This window comes from Antedon bifida, chromosome 5, assembly GCF_963402885.1.
Source record: "Antedon bifida chromosome 5, ecAntBifi1.1, whole genome shotgun sequence".
NCBI lineage: Eukaryota > Metazoa > Echinodermata > Crinoidea > Comatulida > Antedonidae > Antedon > Antedon bifida.
The window spans coordinates 1,681,635-1,704,397 of NC_136230.1; the positions used below are offsets into that span (position 1 = coordinate 1,681,635).

The following is a 22,763-nucleotide window of genomic DNA, read 5'->3' on the forward strand; positions in this document are numbered from 1 at the left end:
GGGAACGAAGCTTAACTTCATCAAAATGAGTAAGTAAACAGTACCATTACAGATCTCTCTACTGATCGTTTAATCAGATTATTCGTGTACATGCAAAAGAATCATATGGATCGATACATTGCGCAACTTCAATATTTCCTCTCGTCCAAACTTTAAGGGGACTTTCCCTTCATATTCATAGTGAAAGAATTTGCTCTCCACAAACATTTGTGTTGACCAAACTGCTGGTGACAAAAGACGGGAAAGCATGATTAAGTTTCATAACGGTCTAGGGAACATTCACCATCTTACAAAATTGCGGGGGCGGCCTAAACTCTGTTTAATCAATTCGAAAGTTATGAGTATAAAATAATTTTATTATTTAGGCCTGAATAGTTCAGAATCTGCCGTAATAACGGTTATTTTAGTAGCCTAGCTGAAGAACTGGTGGTAAATCAATTAGCTTTGTAAATGCGTGGGTGGGACTTTCTCTCTTTCACATCACTGTTATTTTACAACCCTACTGTTTGATTAAGATTCAAAAGGCCACCAGCACTATAATGCGCCGTATTGAAGGGAATCTCCCCTTTTTGCTTATAATAGTCCGGTATAAAACAATGCGTGAAAGAGGAACACGACCTATTATATAATGAAATTGCGGATTCCGTTGTATGCGGATGATTAGGCATACATTTCTGACAGCCTGGGTGCAGTACAAATTTTTCAGAAAAAAAGTATAAGAAAAATGTTTTTTTTTTCTGATAGAGTATACCATATAGAATGTCAGAAAAAAAATCCCCATCCCAGGGTCTTGGGGAAAATTTTTTACGGCACTTTTAAATTTTGGCCTAGTATAACACACACAAATACCTATATATAGAGGATAGGCAAAACCAATTCACGTTTTTTTTTACTTGGAGTTGTGTTATGATGATTAAAATTAGCTGAGGCTTACTTTAATAACTACTTCTCATAGTAGTTGATAAATCGAGTCGATAACAATGACATCATCATGCCAGAATCCAATATGGCGTCCAATTTGGCGGGAAAAACAGGGTATTGCTAAACCCCGCAAACCTAAAAACATAGCAAACCGAACCAACATAAAAGTGATTGAATCATGTAGTGTACCAACCCACAAGTTGTGAATATGAGAGAAGGCTATATGAATATGATACAATGATGTTCTTTTTTTCTATTTTAAATGTTGCTATACTATACTAATATTAATTTTGTTAAGTTTCCGAAAAGTCTGTCTCTATTGTTTTGAAATTTTATTTTTAAATTTATTCACGTCAATCAACATGCAATCAATCAATGGCTCTCTCTGAATATTTAATATGTATAGCGCCCCCTTTGTTATTATTTTTGCAGCTTGAAATTGCCACATAATCGGTGATGGTGCTTTGATTTGCGTTATTTATAACGTTTGTTTTTGTATATGACATCTGGTAAATACATATTTATCAAATAGTGAATAATTTAAATGGTTGAATGTATTGTATAACGCTATTTTGGCCCATAGAAAGTTGTAATAATTCGACAGTGGTCCGCCTAGCAAGCTAGGCCTTAGCCCGTAAAGTATAGTAAGATTCGCCGATCAACACACACCCGGTCACTCACTGTTCTGATTGCCAAGTCTTTACCAATTGTCAATTTTGGACCACTATGAATAGGGGGCCTAGAATATTATATTTTACTCTGCTATCTCCGTGTTGCAATCAATGGCGTAACAACCGTAATATGAAGGGTACCAGCTATAAGACCATGCTGGCCTGGGGCTACTAAAACTTTCTTTTATATACAAGAAATTGTAAATTTTTAATTTTAACAATAATTAATTGGTTCTTTTATTTGGAATGACTGTGTGTTATGTGTTCCCCACTATACTAGGCAGGGCTAGGCCTAGAATATACAATTTAATTAAGATAAATAGAACAATCATTAATCATCATTACTGCAGCTTATCATTTACATGTTGTGGAACTATTAACTAATATCCAGTGCATTAAAAAAAGTAGATTGTCAAAAATCATTAATGTCAAATTTATTATGGTGAATATTCATGATCTTCTAAATTAAATAGTATACTTACTTGGTTTTCCGTTCATAATTCTAGCAGTTTTTAAAATTAACATTGCTGATGATATATTATTGATGGTTTAAGATAATATTATTTTAACTTTCTAAAATTATTAAATATTGTTTAATAGGTGTAGAGCTCCTCAAACTTCTCGTAAAAGAGAATATAGTACAGAAACCGTATTAGGAGTCAAAGGAGCTATATCTCAACACAGACCAGTCGACGATTATATACTGTACCTGTATTATTATTATTATTTTTTTTTATTAAACTTTATTTCAGATTTCTCCATATACAGTAAATATAAAAAGTTAGCAAAACATTCAAACTATATATATAAAAATATCATAACAAACAATTATGTCAACTTACATTTGTAAATGTTTTGTAATCATTTTTCATTGCTTCTTCTAGCGTAGAATATCAATATGGAAGGCAAAGGAGAAGAGGAGGTTGTCAAGGCGTCGCCTGGAAAACCTGGCAAGGTAAACGCATTTATTATAGAAATTTAAATCAATCAATCAAAATCAATTTATTCCATAAAACTAAGGATATGCACAAAGATTGTAAAAGGGAACTCAACCAATAATCCACCCTTTAAAAACAACTTCTATTATGCAGAGGTTATAGTCTTCTCTTTAAACCTTTATTTATTATAAAGGTTTTAAAACTAACTTATATTTATTTTTCAGCTTGAAACTCTTTCAAAGGAAGACCTGATAAAGTTTGCTAAAAAGCAGGCAATGATGTTGCAGAAAGTGAAGGCTAAATGCTCAGGTAATATTTGTCAAAATGTGTTAATGTAATGCATTTTCTGCTGCTATTTATTTATTGGCTCTCTGATACACCACTTATTATTAGTTCTGAAAAGAACTGTTGAGTTTCTCAACATTTCGATCAACATGTGAGAGTGAGAATGCAGAAAGTCCAGGAAAGTGGGAATATAAGTGAAATAGGAGACTGGTGTGAAAGCTAAAAACAACAAATATATTTTATAAAATAACATGAAATTCATAACCTTTAGAATTAACAAAGAAGGTTGAAGATTTGGAAGAGAAGAACAAGGGAACAAGTGCAGAAGACGAGACCTTGGCAGGACTCCAAGCAGAGTTGAAAGAGTTGCAGGCAACACACTCGGAGCTTGTTGTTGTTTACAATGCTGTACAGCAGCAGCAGGCAGAGGCTGCAGACAAGCAACAGGTAATAACCACATGATGATTGCAACATCTAGATGTGGAGCTGTAGCCAGTGACATAACAAAGAGGCCTGAGGCCCCTGGTTTAACCTTAAGTGACCCTCCCTTTTTCGACATATTTATTTTTTCTAGACATTGCTCAGGGGCCCCCATAAGCTCCGGGGCCCCTGTGTTTAGCCAGTGAGCGCTCATAGCCGTTACGCTAAGCTTGGTGGTTAACATACATGCTTTCCAATCTGAGTTCAATCCTGACCTAGTGCTAGGATTGTAAACTCACATCTGTTCCTACTCCACTGCCTAGGCCTCAAATTAGACTTGATAATCTTGAATATCTGCGCATCCAGAAGTTTCCGGGTCCGTATCTCGGTTGGAGATAGCTTTTTCTCATTCTCACATATTTCCTCATTTGAATATCTACAGTACCTCATTTGAATATCTACCTCATTTGAATATCTACCTCATTTGAATATCTACCTCATTTGAATATCTACCTCATTTGAATATCTACCTCATTTGAATATCTACCTCATTTGAATATCTACCTCATTTGAATATCTACCTCATTTGAATATCTACAGGTGGTTTAGAGTTTCTCGATGCCTGCAAACAGCACTGATGTAATAACACCAGGTGCATCTTATCTTAGTATATCTTCATTCAGTAATGAGTGATATCTTAATTTGTCATTCAGTCACTACAGTATTTAAATTGTTCACTTCATAGGCAATGGAAGATTCCTTAAATGAAGTAATGGCAGAGAAATCCAAGGTGGAAGGGAATCTGAAAGAAGAAAAAGAACAATCTAATGCATTACTAAAGAAAAATAAGGTACAGTATAGAGCTCTGTCTACACTATCAAACTTAGGGTGACAACAAAATGTGATGTACCCATATATGGAGATAATGATGTTATATCACTACCATATGTGTGCATATCACTTTCATATTTGGACACATCACATTTTTTTGGTCACAAAATGTTTGATAGTGTAGACAGAGCTTAAGAAATATATGTTTAATCATGTTGTATTCCTTGCTAATGCATTTTGTGGGGTTCAGAAAGAAGATCATTTTAACCTATCATCAATTAAAAAATGAAAATTTAATGAATGGACCTAAAATTATTAAAGAGATTATTATTGTTATTATTTATTGATTATTATAAATGAGAGAAAATCAAAATCGTTTTTGTGATTTGTAAAAAAATGATTATTTTTAAACTTAGGAATTGTCCGAGAAGCTTGAATGTATGGAAAGGAAACAAGAAACAATGACGTCAACATTCCAGTGTCTTCAGGATGAGTACCAAGTGACATCAAAACAGAAAAAGGTAAAAATAAGGTTAAAAAAGCTGTTTTCAAATCATTCTAGACAAAATTTAAGGAAATTTGTACAGAAACCTGAGAAACTATCTAAATCAATGAATACATAATTGAATAGTAGATTAGAATAGTATGATTGTTAATATACAGTTTGCGTTAAACTGCTTATGTAGCAGAAAAAAAGACTGTTGAGTTTTCGCCATGCAACTAATAATACTATGACCAAGAAACATTTTGAGAACGATTGTTGGAAATAAAAAGCCATAATTGTTGAATTTAAAATCAATCAAGTTATGTTGTTTTTTTCTTGAATTTTTTAGGACCTCGAAGAACAAGTGAAGGTTTTAACAGAAGCAAGAGATCAAACTTTGCTGTCTTTGAAAGAATTAAAGCATCAGAAGTCGTCGGAATTTACAAACACAGAAGAACTAAAAACCATCATATCAGAATTAAAGACAGAGAAAGTTGACCTTCAGTCAGAAGTTGATTCTGCTACACAGAAGTTAAAAGCAGGGTTGGAAGAACTAGAAAGACTTAATGTTCAATTAAAAGATGTGACGGGAGAGAGCAACAATCTTCAAGAATCTCTTAAGAATAATGTTGATGAACAGAAGCAGTTAGAACAAAGGCTGGTAGACATGTCTGGAGAGGTTCAACAACTCAAAGAAAGCGCAGAATCCATAAAAGAAGAACGAGATAGAGCGCAGAATTTGGTAAATCAACGGGACAAAGAGTTAGAAGACACTGTAAAATTAAAGAAGGATCTCTCAAATAAGGTTGATAAGATTACTTCAGAATTTGAAAAATTTGAAGAAAATTGGAAAAAAGAAGAAAAATTAAGGCTTGCTTGTGAAGAAAAAGTAGATAAACTGGAAAGCTCACTCACATCTTTGAAGGAAGATAACCAAAAGCTTGTTACAAAATGTGAAGAACTGCAAAATGTTTGTGATTCGTTAAGATCAGAAAAACATGCCACAAGTAATGAAGATGTTGATCTGAGGCTAAAATTGGAAACAATGGACAATGAAAAACAAGAACTTGCAAACCAATTAGACATCATGCAGCAGAATAATAACACATTATCTAAAGAGCACAATGAATTGAAATGCCAGATTGATGTCATGATGTCAGAAAAGGCAGACTTGTCAAAACATGAATTAGAGAATTTCAGAGAAGAACAAAAGAAAAAAGAATCTGAAATGAATGAAGAGATTACAACCTTACGACAAAATATTGACCAATTGGAAAGAGATTTACAGGAAAAAGAAAACAAATTGTTAGATGTTAGTAAGAAATTAACAGAATCGCTAGATGGTATAACAAAGGCTGAGGAAAATGTGTCAAAGATTACGTTGGAAAAAGAAGAATTGAAAGAAGAATTGACAAAAGTTTGTGCATCCAAAGATACTACTGATAGTAAAATTGAAAATGAAATCACTGCGCTAAGAAATGACCTTAAAAGTAAAACAACTGAGTTACAAAGTCAAAGAGAAATTTGTGAAAAACTACAAAGTGAATTGGAAAAAAGTACTATAGAAGTAAAGAATGCAGAAGATAAAAAGGTAGAAGTGGAGAATACTAAGCAGGAATTACAGGTGGGATATGATAAACTTGTTGATGAGTTAAAATGTATGAATACTAACTATACTAAATTGCATGAACAGGTTTCTCTTGTGGATGCATTGCAAAAAGAGAAAGAAGAATTAACTGAAAGTCTTTCTAAGAGTCAGGATCAAGTGCAACGTCTTGTTGAGCAGTTAAAAATAATTAAGCACGCTCATATGGATGGCATGCAAAAAGGTTTTGCTACTGAGGAAGAAATTAAGGAACTAAAATCGCAAACGGATGAATTTAAGCATGAGGTGGAATGTTTACAGAAACAGTTGGTGGAAACCCAGGAGGAAAATCGTGTACTAGAGAAAAAATTACAGATATCTCTTACTGAAAAAGACAAACTAGAAGAGCAACATAATGATAAGTCACTTTCTGAAATTCAAGATCCCAAACAAGAATTACAAACAACATCTGAAAAACTCCAGAAAGAAAAGGACCAAGTTGGAAAACTTGAAGAAGAAATAATTCAACTCAAATCAGCTCTAGAATCAAACGACTCCAAACTTTTGATAGCTAATAATAAAGTTACAGAGTTAAATGAATTAAATACTAATTTTGAAGAAAATATTAAAGAAATGTCTAAAGAGCTTTGTACTGTAAAGAATAATTTGGAAGAATCTATCTCGCAAGAACAGACAAGAAACCATCAGTTAAGTTTGGATCTTAGTAAGTTTGAAGCAGACAACAATGCACTGAAAGAAAAAATGGAGGACTTATCTAATGAACGTGAAGCGCTGCTTTTAAAAATTCAGGACCTGGAATTGAGAATTGAATCTGCTACATCTACAAATGAGCAGTTGCAATCTGATTTAGATGGACTCAAGTGTAATTATGACATGGCTGTTAAAAAGGAAGAGGCTACTGGATGCTCTTCAGAAGAAGTGAAGATGGAGCGAGAAGAACTGGCTAAGAAAGTTAATATATTGGAAGGTGAAAAGAACAAACTGGCATCTAATCTGGAGAGGTTGAAGAAGGAAGCCCAAAGTAAGATTACCAAATGGAAAAACAAAGTTGAAGGTATCACTAAAGAAAAACAGGATATTGAAGAACAAGTTGAGTCTTTGAAAGTTGATAAAAGTGATTTTGTTGCAAAGTTGAAAGCAATGGAAGATAATCAAGAACAAAAAAATCAAGAAATTGAAGCTCTGCAAAAGTCTATTGAAGAAGTTAAGGCCAAATCGACAGAAGATTTAGAAAAACTTAATTCTGTGGTATCCAAACAACAGAACATTGAATCTTCTAGAATGGAAGCTACAGACACTCTTGAGAAATTGCAGATTGAGAAGGACCAATTGTATCAAGATCTGCAAGAAGCGCTTACCGATCAAGAACACACAATAAGTCAGAACGACATTCTCAGAAAAGATCTTCAAGAAGTTCAATTCAAGATGGAACAAATTCAGAAGAATTTCTCAAAATCAAACGACAAGATTACAGAGCTAACTGAAGTCAACCAGAGTCTTGCACAAGAGAAAGTTGATCTGACTCTGGAACTGAAGACTTTGGGTAATGAGTTGAAGTTGGCGTCAGAGGTAGGAAGACTTTAGCACCATCATGTTGTATCTCATGAATCCTTGCAGACTTTCCATTTTGTCATTTTTTATCATCAGCAGCATCTTTTATTATCATTTTATTAGTTTGTGTTCTTAGATCCATGGATGATGCTTGCATTCACAATTCATTTTATCCATCTCCGTTCAAAATCCATGGACGCACATTCTTTTTTTATAGTTTGTCAAACATTTAACATTTTGTCTTGCAACCAGCATGTTGTAGTCATTGCATCATGTATGTTTGTTCTGACAAATTCATTTGTTGCAAATGTGGCAATGTGGTTTGCTCTCATGCTTACAGTACTTTACAGTATTTTCTACTGAAAATATTTGTACGTATTAATTAACTATACTGAAAATATACAAAAGTTTGGTTTCCTGACGTACAGCATTTTCTACACATAATCATTTTCTTTACTACCTTTTCTACCGTTTGAATATGTACTGTATTTTATAGTGATAATTTTAGTAATAGTGCACATAAATCATTAGTTGTTATCAGTGGCGTAACGGCTATGATCTACCCAACTGCTAAACAGAGCTTAAGAGGCCATAGAGCATTAGCAGCCCCAATTCCCCAGCATTGGCGGGCTCTTAGGAATGCTAAACTAGGAGCCTTTTCCACCTGCATTATGCTAAATTGTCATTTATTGGCTTACATTTGAATGTCTTTTATAGGAAAAAGAAAAAGTTGAGGAATCCTACCAAACAGCATCAGCTAGCCAAGGAGAAGGAGATCAGTTAAAGAATGAGCTTGGTAGGTTTCTGAGAATTCATTAATATCTATTTTTGTGCATTATTTGCTTGTGACTTCACCATAAATGAATTTATATTACAGAGGCAGCGATGAAACAACTAAAGGATATGCAGGAGAAAGAGAAGAAATTAAAAAGCTTAGCAATGAAAGGAAAGAAAGAAGCAGAAAGTAGAAAAAATGAGGTGAGTAAAAGAAAAACTGGTTTTTGCTTATAATTTATCAAATTTAGGAAATGCTAGATTTTTAATTCTTCCATAAACTAGACCGTTTGTAAATTGAGAATGTAATTTATCTTCACTGTATTTTCATGTGATGGTAAGCCTCCATCCTCTTCTTCAAAACTAACTAAGGTCACTTTAGGTCAATACATTTCACCTTTGACATTATTGAATGTTAAGAGAAGTTAAATCCAATAAAGTGTGGTTTCCACTAGCGTGCGCAACGCTAGGCGACAACGTATCGCCAGAAAGTGCTGTATTGTATAATCACAAGTGGGAAACGACGACAAAATAGTGCTGCAAACATCGCAGGTTTGATTTCACGTAGACGGGAGCACACACATATTATGGAAGGGTGTTTTCTTACAATGAGTAGGTTACGTTGCATCGCTAGTGGGAACTAAGCTTAACTTTTTAATTTATTATCAGGTGTTGAAATTGACTGAGGAAATAAAAGTGTTAAATGCTAAGAACGAGAAACTGCAAGAGGAGTTGACAGCTTATCACAGCACACTAGAAAAAATGAAGGAAAAACTATCTAGTGGACACCAGCAGGCTGAGAATTACCAGGTAAGGACATGATGTTATAAAAACAGACCCATACTAACATTACAAGCCTACACTGTTAGGGCCAATTTACACACAAGCAGTAACGGATATAATAAAATTGGATCTATGTTATTCCTTATGACCATTTACACACAACACAGAGGATAGACACAGATTCTACGTGGGAAAAGCTATTCGGTTTTCCACTTACCGTTACCGCTCTTCTGTGTAAATTGGCCTTCATCTAGTGTCATGTAGGTAGGCCTACAGATCTTTTGTTAAATCAGTTGCTGGTATATGTAGTAACTACTGTAGACAGATAAGCTAGTACTGAGCACAAATCAAGATATGGTTTGGTTGGCCCGATGCACAGATCAGATTTTGTAACCAAGAATATTGATTAAATGTTGATATTGTGTGTTTCATTAGAGTTTACAGCTAGAGTATGAAAAGTTACAAGACTTGGTTGACGCAGAAAAGGATAAAACAGAGAGCCTTACGAAACAACTAGAAGAAAACCAACAGGACTTCAAGGTATATGCAAAAATTATTTATATAAATGAAAAAGATGAACCCAGAACCTTCTGCTTGATATATGTTCAAGTAGAAGGTTCTCTTTTTTGTTTTTTTTTTTAAATAAAAAAATAAATGAACCCAGAACCTTCTGCTTGATATATGTTTTCAAATGTTAACATAAATTGTATTTTTAAGACATTGACGGAAGAGTCTGCCAAATTAAAGGAGGTAAAGGAGGAATTGAAAATTAAATTAGACAAATCGGACAAAGAATGTAAATTTCTGGAGAAGAGTCTAACAGAAGTGAAATGTATGAAAATGACTGTGGAGCATGATAGGGATAATGAGCGCAAACGTCTGGATGAGAAGGCTAATGAACTCTCTGAGGTAATGAATAACCTAATCCACATTAATAAATAATATTTTATATATCATGAAATAAACCAAAATTAAAAAAGGTGACATGACAGTTGACCTTTTAAATTGATAGGCTTTATGGTACAGTAGTTTGTTTTGTAATGAAATATTTTGATGTAAGTATGTAAATTACATTTTTCTGCAGGCGAATTCTAAAATTGAGAGTTTGGAAAAAACACTAGCAGAGCAGAAAGAGAGGCATACAGACACAACAACACAACTAACAAAAGCACTGGAGGTTTCTCAACAAATTGACTTGTTTTCACTCTCCTCTTTCTCTAGGATATTTATTTTCATTTCTTTTTTTCTTTACATTCTATTGTTTTTGTGTTATTCTTTCTGGTATTTCTTTATCTTATTTGTTCTCATCTTATAATGGACATGTTAAATTTGTTTTTGCACAAAATACAAAAACGTGTCAATGTTGTCATAGAATAGAGAAGTAGTTAAAATGATTGACTCCCAATACGTATCCTTGCTTCAAATCCCATCAGATGTCAGAGAATTTTTTCCATTACAAAAAAAACTCCACTTTCAAAGACTTTTTTTATGTAGAGCTTCTTGTGTTTATGTTTGTCCTATAAATGGATTGTCACCTGTATATCGAGACGGTGAAAAAAAAAAATAATAATATTGAATATTTATAAAGCGTTTAAAGTCTGACAGCGTAACATGAAAAAAAAATCACCATTGGCAATAATAAAAGATAAAATAATGATAGTCCTCCATAGTAATTTACTTGTATTACTTTTCCTAATTTTCTGATAATATTTTTTGTTTAACAGGAAGCAAGTCAGAACAGCATGATGGATCTAGAAATAGCAGATTACGAAAGGACAGTTGAAAATCTGAACGAGACAATGCAGGAGAAGGAATCAAAGATGATCAATATGACAACAGAGTTAGCACGTCTTGAGAAGAGAATTGAAAGCATGCAGAAAGAGCTAGGTTGGTTACTGTTTGTCTGTGCTCATGGCCATAGCAAGAGGTTAAAAACAGACAAGAAAGATGTTATTTTAAAATTAATATTAAAGATATTGTCCCACTAAACAAATTTTGTTTTTTCATATTTTTTTGGAATAGCCATTTTAATGTCACATAATAGAAAACTGGATGGGAAAAAAAATTATTTACCTGAAAAAAAATGTAATTTAAAGCCAAAAATACATAATTTGTCTGTCAATTTTGGTTAAAATTAAACGTTTATTTTGTCTTTTTATAAGTGAAATCATTGTTTTTTGGGTGTTTTTTTTTTTACAGAAGTGAATAACTTTATTAAAACTGCAAAATGGCCATTTAAAGTCTGATTTTATTAATCTTCATTTTTCATATTTTTGGGGGACAATATAGACAGAGCTTAACAAAAAACATTATTTCATATTAATCTTTTGTTCATAGATGCAACGGACAATCAACGTATTCAGGCCGACGAGAGAGCTAACAAATTGAAAACTATTCTGGTTAAAACAAAGAAAGATTTAGCAGAAGCAAAGAAAACGGTAGGATATGATTCATCGAAATATTTTTTTTTATTTATTTATTTTATTTCAACAATATTTTATGAGGGTGGTCCATCCAGCATCAGCTGATCATTAGGGACCCTCAAACAAACAGTAAAAACAAAATAAACTATAAAAACACAAAATTAACAAAGATAAAAAAAAATAAATATATTCAGCTCATTGTTAGAACAATTGTTAATAAGACTTGTGTTACAGGTTCTGACTTGGTGGGTTTGTAGTATAATTTAAACTTTTATATTCACATAGATTTAACATACATTTTTTAGGAAAATGATCAACGTAGTAGTGAAGCAGCCATGCATGGACAGCTGGAGGCAATGACCCAAGGTCAGGAAGAGTTGAAAGTTCAATTAGCAACAATCATGGCTGAGAAAGTCAAATATCAAGATCAGGTGAGTTCAAATCAGTACACAGTGAGGTCAAATCAGTACACAGTGAGGTCAAATCAGTACACAGTGAGGTCAAATCAGTACACAGTGAGGTCAAATCAGTACACAGTGAAAATGTGTAATAAGTAATTATATTATTATTTAGTAAATGTAATATTGTTTGTAAAGCTTTGTCTACATTATCAAACTAGTTTGACAAAGAAGTGTGCCCAAATATGGTAGTGATATGCCCAAATATGGTAGTGATATGATGTCATCGTGTCCATATATGTGTACATCACTTTTTTGTCACATAAAGTTTGGTAGTGTAGAGCTTAGGCTTTCAGTTGTCATTTCTTTTTCTTTTAAAAGTTGAAAACGTCAAGCAATGCTAACGTGAGAACAATAAGTCGTCTTGAAAACAAAATATCGAACTTGGAAGAAGACTTAGAATCGGCAAGAGTAGAGGTTATTGCTATTCAAGAAGATTACGATGGATATAAGGTATACAAGCTGCATTTTTTAAATGCCAAATAATATTTCTACAATGTACAATATTTTTTGTTTTTGGAATATGGTTTACATTTGTACTGTATGTATTTCTTATTCCTCCAAAAGTGTTCTTCTTTTTCTGTTTTTTTTTAACAGGCAAGAGTGCATACAGTATTAAAACAGCAGAAGAGTCGTGAAGCATCTCACGCTAGTCTGGAAGCAGACCGGGTAGACAAGCAGCGAATGGAAGAAATCATCCAACAACTTAAGCAGAAACTTACAGCAACAACGTAAGAACAATAAACATTTCAACACTTAGTTAAGTCAGAGGAAGGTTAGGTGAAGTGTTGAGTTAGGGACTGTAATATAGGCATCACATGAGCTGCTGTATTATGGAATTTGCCTATGAACAAATTTAGATACAGTAACAGGAATCAGCTGTTTAATTTAAGAGAAAACTATCTAACTTACCTGTAATAAGAAATTTTGGTTAAATCAATTGTTTTATCATCATAGCAATCAGTTGAAATCAGCCAATGAGGAACTGGATACCTTACAAGAGGAGCATGACAGGTTGCTACAGCGACACAGTGACATGGTAACAGATATGCAATATAAGGAGAGAGTCTGGAAAGAAAGGTTTGTCTCAACAGATCTAGTTTTGTGTAGTAGTCGGAGGGTAACAAAATATCTCAGCAACGAAACAATCGACAACAAATAGTCATGCTAACTGGTTCAGTCCCAAATTGCGTAAGGGCGTGTGGCGAAGTGTGTTGGACATTGAATTACTGATCGTGAGATCGAGGTTCAAATCCAATTCTCGCCACATTGCTTGTATGCTTAGGCAAGACACTTTACTTACATTTGCCTCTCTCCACCCAGGTGTATAAGGTACCTGGACACAACTTTGCGCTGATTACGCTGATCACTACTGTATGTTAGTATGTTTCCATACATGTTTGATGCAAAAAATGACCGGGATAAAAATGTGCAGTGCCTTGAGAGCTTGCTTATATGCGCTATATAAGAATGAACTATTATTATTATAAGGTTATTTTTTTAAAAACAGTATTGGTTTAGTTTTATGGAGGATTGATTTATTTTATTTATTACAGAAATGAGAAGCTAAACATTGAAAGTCAGTGTACCTTGCAAGAACAAACAGAGACAATTAAAGAGATGAGTAGTCAGAATGAGTCTATTACACAAACATTCAAGGTATTCCGTTACCTAGTTTAAATTATGCCTTTATTATGAGTAGTCAGAATGAGTCTATTACACAAACATTCAAGGTATTCCATTACCTAGTTTAAATTATGCCTTTATTATGAGTAGTCAGAATGAGTCTATTACACAAACATTCAAGGTATTCCGTTACCTAGTTTAAATTATGCCTTTATTATGAGTAGTCAGAATGAGTCTATTACACAAACATTCAAGGTATTCCGTTACCTAGTTTAAATTATGCCTTTATTATGAGTAGTCAGAATGAGTCTATTACACAAACATTCAAGGTATTCCGTTACCTAGTTTAAATTATGCCTTTATTATGAGTAGTCAGAATGAGTCTATTACACAAACATTCAAGGTATTCCATTACCTAGTTTAAATTATGCCTTTATTATGAGTAGTCAGAATGAGTCTATTACACAAACATTCAAGGTATTCCGTTACCTAGTTTAAATTATGCCTTTATTATGAGTAGTCAGAATGAGTCTATTACACAAACATTCAAGGTATTCCGTTACCTAGTTTAAATTATGCCTTTATTATGAGTAGTCAGAATGAGTCTATTACACAAACATTCAAGGTATTCCGTTACCTAGTTTAAATTATGCCTTTATTATGAGTAGTCAGAATGAGTCTATTACACAAACATTCAAGGTATTCCATTACCTAGTTTAAATTATGCCTTTATTATGAGTAGTCAGAATGAGTCTATTACACAAACATTCAAGGTATTCCGTTACCTAGTTTAAATTATGCCTTTATTATGAGTAGTCAGAATGAGTCTATTACACAAACATTCAAGGTATTCCGTTACCTAGTTTAAATTATGCCTTTATTATGAGTAGTCAGAATGAGTCTATTACACAAACATTCAAGGTATGCGTTACCTAGTTTAAATTATGCCTTTATTATGAGTAGTCAGAATGAGTCTATTACACAAACATTCAAGGTATTCCGTTACCTAGTTTAAATTATGCCTTTATTATGAGTAGTCAGAATGAGTCTATTACACAAACATTCAAGGTATGCCGTTACCTAGTTTAAATAATTTTTTATTATTATTAATATTAATTATGATTATATTCTGTTATGATAATGATTGTAGTATTTTAATTGAAATACCGTAGAGTAGCTTTGCGTCAGGGAGTTTAGTAATTGGTCAGGTGTTTGCCTTACTCTGACGTAATTTTGTACTTTCTACTAAGTACAGTACATTGGGAATATAACACTTGCAAAAAATTTGCAAGTAATTCTCGGATGGGACTCATCCCATGACCTCCAGAACACTAGCCTGGCGTTCATAAACTTTGTGTAACAACTATACTGTTAGATATTTTATTGGACTATTTATACTATTTATGTATTATTGCTCTATGGATATAAATTTAATCATCTTATTAAATTATAGGATGAGATTCGGCGAATACAAGAGGAGCATAGTAGGACACTAAGGTGTTTACAGGACCAGATTGAAGGGCAAGAAAACCAAATGTATCGTATGCAGAAGGAACAACAACAGCAGATGCAGCAACAGATGTCAAGACCAGTAAAAGAGAGTCAAGAGATGGTGACAATGATGGCACCAAGACCAGAAGAAAGAGAACAAGGAGAGGTAAGAGGATGAAAAATGATCCTGACCCCAGTTGGGCTGGTTAGTGCTGGTAGTGGGGCACATCATCATATAAGATAAAAAGAATAGTAAACAATACTCAGGCCTTGACAACTTTTGACTAGACCACTGATGGTTGGTGCTAGCGAGTGAGTGGCCAAGCAGTTAAGACAGTGTAATTACGTAGCCATAACATCGGCAAGGGTTCGAGGCTCACTCGCTGCATTGTTCTGGTGCTAGAACAAGTCTCCTCGGATAAGGGCTATAAACCATAGGTCCAGTTTACACATCTACCTCATGTGCACTTTAAGGAACCTAGTACATCTTTCGAGACGAGTAGAGGGTTACCCCGGTGTACTAGTACATCACAGTCATTGAACATAACTGGGCCCTCTGGGAGACCAGGCTTTGAGAGATCACCCAGTATAAATTAATAATATTAAAATAATAAATACTATTAATAATAGTGGGCATCATATAAGTTGAAAAATGAATAGTACGAAATACCGCAGGCCTTTTAATGCTATTGGTAGCAGCCATGGTAATTGCGTATAGATTTTGGGCTGCAGTGGTTATTTAATTGTAGTTTTATAATTATTACCATACTAAATAAAATTGTGTGTTTAGGGAATGGAACATCCAGACAATGAGGCTTCCCTTCTTCACACCCCAACGACTCCGACAGTTCCCATGATGCCGTTTGCTCAGCTACTGAGCACAAACAGTGAAGATCGTCTTAGCATAAGTGAAAGTTCAACAGCGGAAGAAGAAAACCTCAAACTACAGTTGAACACGACTCTCAAACGTGTAGAACATTTCACAGAGGTTAGTTTGTTTGATTTGTTTCTCCAGTAAAGCCCTCTTTTGTCACACAACAAGTAGAAACTCTTTTTGTAGAAAAGTACAATACCCCCTCAAGTTAGCGAAGCCAAGAGTGTCTAGAATATGACTAATGTGCAACTCAATTCACATACTTTTTAAACCTTTGAAAATTCCCACACTCTTTCAAAATCTCCTTTTATAACCCTCCTTTTAATTATCCCTTAAAATCGTTCGATCACATAAAATAATTTTAATCCAAAATATTTCCAAAAATAGCTATGTAAATGTCAGGTGTTTGAATTACGTCGCCAGTGAAATATGAATAATTTAAAAAAGAGGAAGTTGTAATTAATTATTATTAGGAATTTATATTTTGTGTCTTGGGAATTTGGCCAAGCTGACTCAAAATAATGTGATGTCAAGGAGAAATTAAAAAAAAAATCAAAATATGTTTACTATCATTATCAGGTTATTATCATTTTGCCATGATTCCTTATCATCATAATCTTATCATCATAATCTTATCATCATAATCTTTTTCATTATCATCATAATCTTATTATCATAATCTTATCATCATAATCTTATCATCATAATCTTATCATTGTCATCATAATCTTATTATTATCATCACAATCTTATCATTATAATTATAATCTTATCATTATCATAATCTTATCATCATAATCTTATCATTATCATAATCTTATCATCATAATCTTATCATTATCATAATCTTATCATTATCATAATCTTATCATCATCATAATCTTATCATCATAATCTTATCATTATCATCATAATCTTAACATCATAATTTTATCATCATCATCATAATCTTATCATTATCAAAGCAATCAATTATTATAATTATTATTAATATCAAGATAATCACAGTTGTTAGATATTATTGTCATCGCAATCACATTTTTATCTGTTTTCATCATTACCACTCTGGACAAAATCTCTATCATTGTTATCTTGAACATCATAATTATCACCATTGCCATCATCATTATCATATTCACTATAGTCATCATCATCATCATCATCATCATCATCATTATCATAATCACTTGTATAGCATCTAGACGTAACTCTAACACATACACTCACTATGTTTCTATGTGACAGTACTTGATTTATAGTCAGTCATATTTCTTCATCATATATAATTCATTCTTATTCCTGTCATGTGTTTTATTACGTCTTACAGCTTTCTCATGCATTAAGATGTCAAATGCCTTAGTCATATTTGATTACTGTAGATGCATACATAAATAGGGTATTACAGACATTGATGTTGCGTACCCTTTACAAAGATATAGACTATGATATGAAATAAACATTATAGGGTGCATTACTAACTGTTCCTCTCTTACACATTTTGATTACTGCAGATGCATACATAAATAGGGGTCGCATACCCTTTACAAAGATATAGACTATAACAATATGAAATAATATAACATTATAAGGTGAAATACCTTATTTGTTACCTGTTCCTCTCTATTCATTGACTTTTCCTATTTGATTACTGCAGATGCATACAGAAAATAGGGTTTGCATACCCTTTACAAAGATATAGACTATAATAATATGAAATAACATTATAAGGTGAAAACCCTTATTTGTTAACTGTTCCTCTCTATTCATTTGATATATTTCACTTTCATGCATCATCATAATAGATTCTTGATGAGGTACCAAATTAATAATTAATACATTTTATACAGCAGGTAACTTTTAATTGGATTGTGTTATTAGAGGCAGACATTCCTATTACCTGCTTTTAACTATAAAATCCCTTTGTACGAACAATCGGTCTCAAATTGGAGGAACGAATCTTTAATTGAACTGTCTAATTAATAGTTCTGTTCGTTGATTAATATTCTTCAAAACTGTCAATTTACAAGAAACTACCTGATGCTAAAATCTTCTGTATGTTTTACTAAAAATATTTAGTTAATTTCTGTGAGTAATTATTATTATTATTATTATTACTTGTATAGTGCACATTTATACAACATTTAATTATAATCAGCGGCGCTTCACATCAATCGGTATCATAACATTGTCTGAAATATAGTGCATTTAAATGTTTTTTAAACTGATTATAGTCGTCTAAGTGTTTAATGTGACTTGGTAATCTGTTCCAAATTTTGGATCCTGCTATGGCAAATGTCTTTCGTTTAATTACAAAACATCCACATGTTTGTTTCTAATTTAAAGTGATAAGTTTACGCGTAACACATTCCGTCTAGATATGAAAGTAGGGCTTGTACTGAGAACTTCTCAATAATTACATTCCAACAAGTTTGATTTGTTTTTAAAACACTGTACGACATCACTTTTGGTTGAGAAAAGGTTATTGATGGTAATATGAATTCACAGCATGTTTCATTTCTTAGCTTTCTCCAAATGTGTAATTGGTTTTGATGTAGACATCGCGGCATGTTTTACGTGCTTTTCATCTTCCAATGGAGTTTGCTTTTTCCTTTAATAAACTCATTTAAAAATTGCGATTTTTGACGTAAAAGAAGTAATACTGAGGCCCTTATAATTTCAGGGAATTTTAATAAGATTTAACCACAAGACACATAAAAAACTGTTAATATGTAGATCTTTATTGCCGAGTTTTATAATATCTTATTGCTGTAATCGTTTATCATCTTCGTTACCTGTGAAAGGTAATTTGAATTGCAACCTCCTTTGAATTAAATAACAGTCAAACATTCACAGGGTTCAAAGGTCAGTGTCGAAAATCACTGTCAATCATGTCTGCAAAATTATGATACATTTGATAGTAAATCTCGCATTTTTTGTTCTCACACATGACATACTTAAGTATAAACTTGTATGCAAGTTTATCAATGTGTTTCTAATTTTTCAAGAAGATCCTTTAATTTTTTTTTATTTATTGACTTTTTAAGACTATCCCTTAATAATGTACTGAAATAAAAAAAAAATATATGAAAAAGAACTTGATAACAGTATCTTTGATTTTCAGATTCAGTATTCTGTTGGGAATATAAATATAATTGACATTCAATATGTTACTTAGAAAATTAAATAAAAAGTAGATACACAATTGTATTAGACAGCGAAAACAGTTATATTTTCATTATATAGCTGTATAATTTTGTAGTGGAGCTGTAGCTCGATGATTAACATGGTTGCCTTCCAATCCCATGGTCCAGGGTTCAATCCTGACCTAGTGCCAGGGTTCAATCCTGACCTAGTGCCAGGGTTCAATCCTGACCTAGTGCCAGGGTTCAATCCTGACCTAGTGCCAGGGTTCAATCCTGACCTAGTGCCAGGGTTCAATCCTGACCTAGTACCAGGGTTGTAACTCATGTTTCTGTTTCTATGATAGGCTCTATAAACCTCAAATGAGATTTGGTCCGGTAGTTTATCCATCTTATAATTGCAGAGTTGCTCGCTGTTGGATGCATATGAAATAAATGTTACATATACAAATGTATGGGGCGACTTTTTCTCATTCTCACAGATCATCCTTATTTAAATTAATTAAATTTCAGTATATTACTGGGCGGTTTAGAATTCATTTTCTGTGCCTGTTGTGTTTATGAAATAAATGTTATATAAATGTATAAGAGTTGGCATAATTTACCTTAAAGTCACTCTGTTTGTCAAAATAAACTTTGACAGACAAACGTAGAGACTGACTGAAAAACTTGATTATTATGTTACCTATATAGGAGTTAGTATAATTTACTTTAAAGTCACTCCGTTCATCAAAATAAACTTTGACAGACAAACAGACTGAATGAAAACCTGTCATGCTACATCTAACAATTTGTCATGCACTAACAAATTTGACATACTTTTCACTTTTAGATTACAAGCGAGAATGAAGCTACAATTTTACGTTTGACCGAACAAGCAAAAGTGTTGAAAGGAGAAATCAGACGTCTGGAACGTAATCAACAACGCGAAAACGCGATTTCTAATATGGAATATCTCAAAAATATCATCATAAAGGTGAGGAATTGTTTGTACATTAAAAGGCATATTACACCTCTGTGTCAAAATTAAAAGTGTCCCTTTAATCTCGGTGTCCTTTTAATCTCGGTGTCCCTTTAATCTCAGTGTCCCTTTAATCTTGGTGTCCTTTTAATCTTGGTGTCCCTTTAATCTCCTAATAGAGGTGTCCCTAATAAGACACTCTGCTGTATAATCAATTTATTCAATAATTATTAACTAAGAGGTTTTTCAGATATAAAGATTAGTAATCATTGTTTATGATCAATATATATAAATACAATACAATAGTATCATTGATTTGACTATGATTAATTGATTTTTATTAATTTGTTTCATTGCTCGATGTCGGTTGATTTCATTGGTTGATTTCTTTGTCAGTTTTTGACGCTACCAGTTGGTGATGAACGTCGTCAGCTGATACCCGTAATATCAACAATGCTGAAACTAAGTGTAGATGAAAAAAAGACTCTACAAACACTGTCTGAAGGTAAGAAAAGCAGGGTGAAAATAATATGGGATCTGGAGGTGGGGTTGTGTTGTTAGAGATATATTGTCCCCCAAAAACATGAAAAATGAAGATTAATAATAAGAGATTATAGGCCATTTTGTAGTTTTAACAAAGTTAACAACTTCCGTAGAAAAGTAATAATGTTTCCACTTATAAAATGACAAAGTAAACAGTTACATTCAACCAAAAACCCATTGGCTGGCTGCAAATTTGACTATTTTTGCTTTAAATTACAGTTTTCCAGCTAAATCATTTTTTTTTTCTGATCCAATTTTTTTTTCAGGGTGACAATATATCTTTAATGATAATTTCAACATTTTTCTACTGAAATTACTGCAGTAACTACATGTTTGTTACTGCAATAACATTTGATTTTAATTTGTATTTTTTAATGTAGAGGTCACTGCTATAAACAGTGTGTATGATTACCACAAGAAAAGGTTTCAAAAGTGAACAAAATGTATTAACTGCAGAAGAATATATTTTGTGTGGATTTGTGTAAATCAAATTACTGTAGCGCCCTCTATTATTTTCTTAATGTAATCGCATTGTACTGTATGTTTACTGTAGTATGTTTCATTCAAAGGGGAAGAAGCCACCGTATCAGAGTCTGCTGGTTGGAGTGGTTATCTACATAGATGGTCTGGTGGAATGGCCTAGCTGCAATCATCTAGTGCTTTCCTGAGGTTTAATATATATGCTGACTACAAATACAGTCATAGGCCCACCTAATGTATACGAATATTAACTGCAATAAATATAATAATGGATAATTATATTAATTATGTAATTCCAATGGTACTATGTGCTCACATAATAATGCTAACATCCCACCGTCTAAATTTAACCGATTGGGTTTATTAGGAATTCTTATATATAAATTTGTTTCAATTTTTCAATAATAGAAATTATACTATAGATTATATTAAATATAAAGGAGATATAATTGAAATAGCAGGTAATAAAGAAATACAATTATGTTTTTTGAATTGCTAATTTTGATAAACTTTATTAGCAGTTTTGTGTTTTATGTATTGTTGTGAATAAAAAATGAATGGAATAAAATAATACATGCTACAATTATACATGAATACATTATATACAATTTGTCTTTCAGAATCTTTTATTATATCAACTTTTTTTAATGTTGAAATTTAAAATATTGTTATTTGTTGAAAGTTTATCATGTGTAATTTATTATAAGATATTTATTGTGTTTTATGTTTTTTTTTAGATTAATTTATTTTTCATTTTGCACAAAGATCATTGGTGAAGGGAAACAAAATAATGTAATTATTTTAGCAAAAATAAAAGTATTCTTTCGTGCTGTATCACAACATATGACAATATTTCTCCAGTATCATATCAAATTCCATAATACAGTATTTCATGTGTATCATTTCTGTATTATGGAAGGTTAGGTTAAGTGTAAGGTTAGGGTCTATGATACAGGCGTCACATGTGCGATACATATGACATTGTATCACGAAATTCGCCTACTACAGTATACGGAATAAATTTAGATACAGTACTGAGAATCGACTACAATCGACTGCTCTCATTCCCTAAAACCCCATTACACCACTTCGAAATTATTTGTTTCATTTTCAGAATAAATATGAATCAACGAATTATGTATGTTTCGTTTTGATTATTTGTATTTTTTTTTAGTCTTTATTTTTTCATAATTTTGTATATGTATTGAAAAAATATTAAGTTATCTTATTAAGTTTTCTTCATTAAAACTTTCTTCACAAAATATACTAGATATTCTCGTTCAGTGATGATACGGTAGTCACTTCCACCAGACTTTGTGTTCCTTTCGGTAACGATCTATGCCCGTTTACCAAAGTCGGTGTCTGTTTCTTCGTTACCGAATTCTCGAAACTTTCCGTTTCTTCCCGAATTTGTGCCCGTTTCGTTACCGAATGTGTGTCTGTTTCGTTACGGTACCGAATATGTGCCCATTTTGTTACCGAATATGTGCTCGTTTCGTTACC

The 22,763-nt window shown here is 32.7% G+C and overlaps 2 protein-coding genes across 4 annotated transcripts in view; one reads left to right on the forward strand and one right to left on the reverse strand.

The window, feature by feature from the left end:
• Nucleotides 1-22,763, reverse strand: part of LOC144843804 (SPRY domain-containing protein 7-like) — a 171,084-nt gene that overhangs the window by 88,769 nt on the left and 59,552 nt on the right. The window lies entirely within an intron of this gene.
• Nucleotides 1,331-22,394, forward strand: LOC144843783 (uncharacterized). 2 transcript variants are annotated; one of them, XM_078700723.1, is made up of 25 exons: nucleotides 1,331-1,430; nucleotides 2,477-2,547; nucleotides 2,755-2,839; nucleotides 3,087-3,262; nucleotides 3,981-4,085; nucleotides 4,483-4,587; nucleotides 4,900-7,725; nucleotides 8,425-8,503; nucleotides 8,585-8,685; nucleotides 9,151-9,291; nucleotides 9,700-9,804; nucleotides 9,982-10,173; nucleotides 10,349-10,441; nucleotides 10,989-11,151; nucleotides 11,602-11,702; nucleotides 11,993-12,118; nucleotides 12,467-12,598; nucleotides 12,743-12,876; nucleotides 13,103-13,225; nucleotides 13,702-13,804; nucleotides 15,225-15,428; nucleotides 16,053-16,250; nucleotides 20,109-20,252; nucleotides 20,634-20,742; nucleotides 21,350-22,394. In XM_078700723.1, the coding sequence occupies exons 2-25, from the start codon at nucleotides 2,491-2,493 to the stop codon at nucleotides 21,421-21,423; spliced, it is 5,676 nt and encodes a 1,891-aa protein (XP_078556849.1). In that variant the 5' UTR covers nucleotides 1,331-1,430; nucleotides 2,477-2,490; the 3' UTR covers nucleotides 21,424-22,394. The 2 variants fall into 2 exon arrangements, with proteins under 2 accessions (XP_078556849.1, XP_078556850.1); XM_078700724.1 differs by having other exon boundaries at nucleotides 4,900-6,174.

What these genes read in the sequence shown, in the direction of transcription:
- LOC144843783 (XM_078700723.1), top strand. Translation starts at nt 2,491, where the DNA reads ATGGAAGGCAAAGGAGAAGAGGAGGTTGTCAAGGCGTCGCCTGGAAAA. An exon ending in CAGAAAGTAGAAAAAATGAG is followed by an intron (nt 8,686 to 9,150) that starts GTGAGTAAAAGA and finishes ATTTATTATCAG; the next exon opens with GTGTTGAAATTGACTGAGGA. An exon ending in AAGAAAGAGAACAAGGAGAG is followed by an intron (nt 15,429 to 16,052) that starts GTAAGAGGATGA and finishes TTGTGTGTTTAG; the next exon opens with GGAATGGAACATCCAGACAA.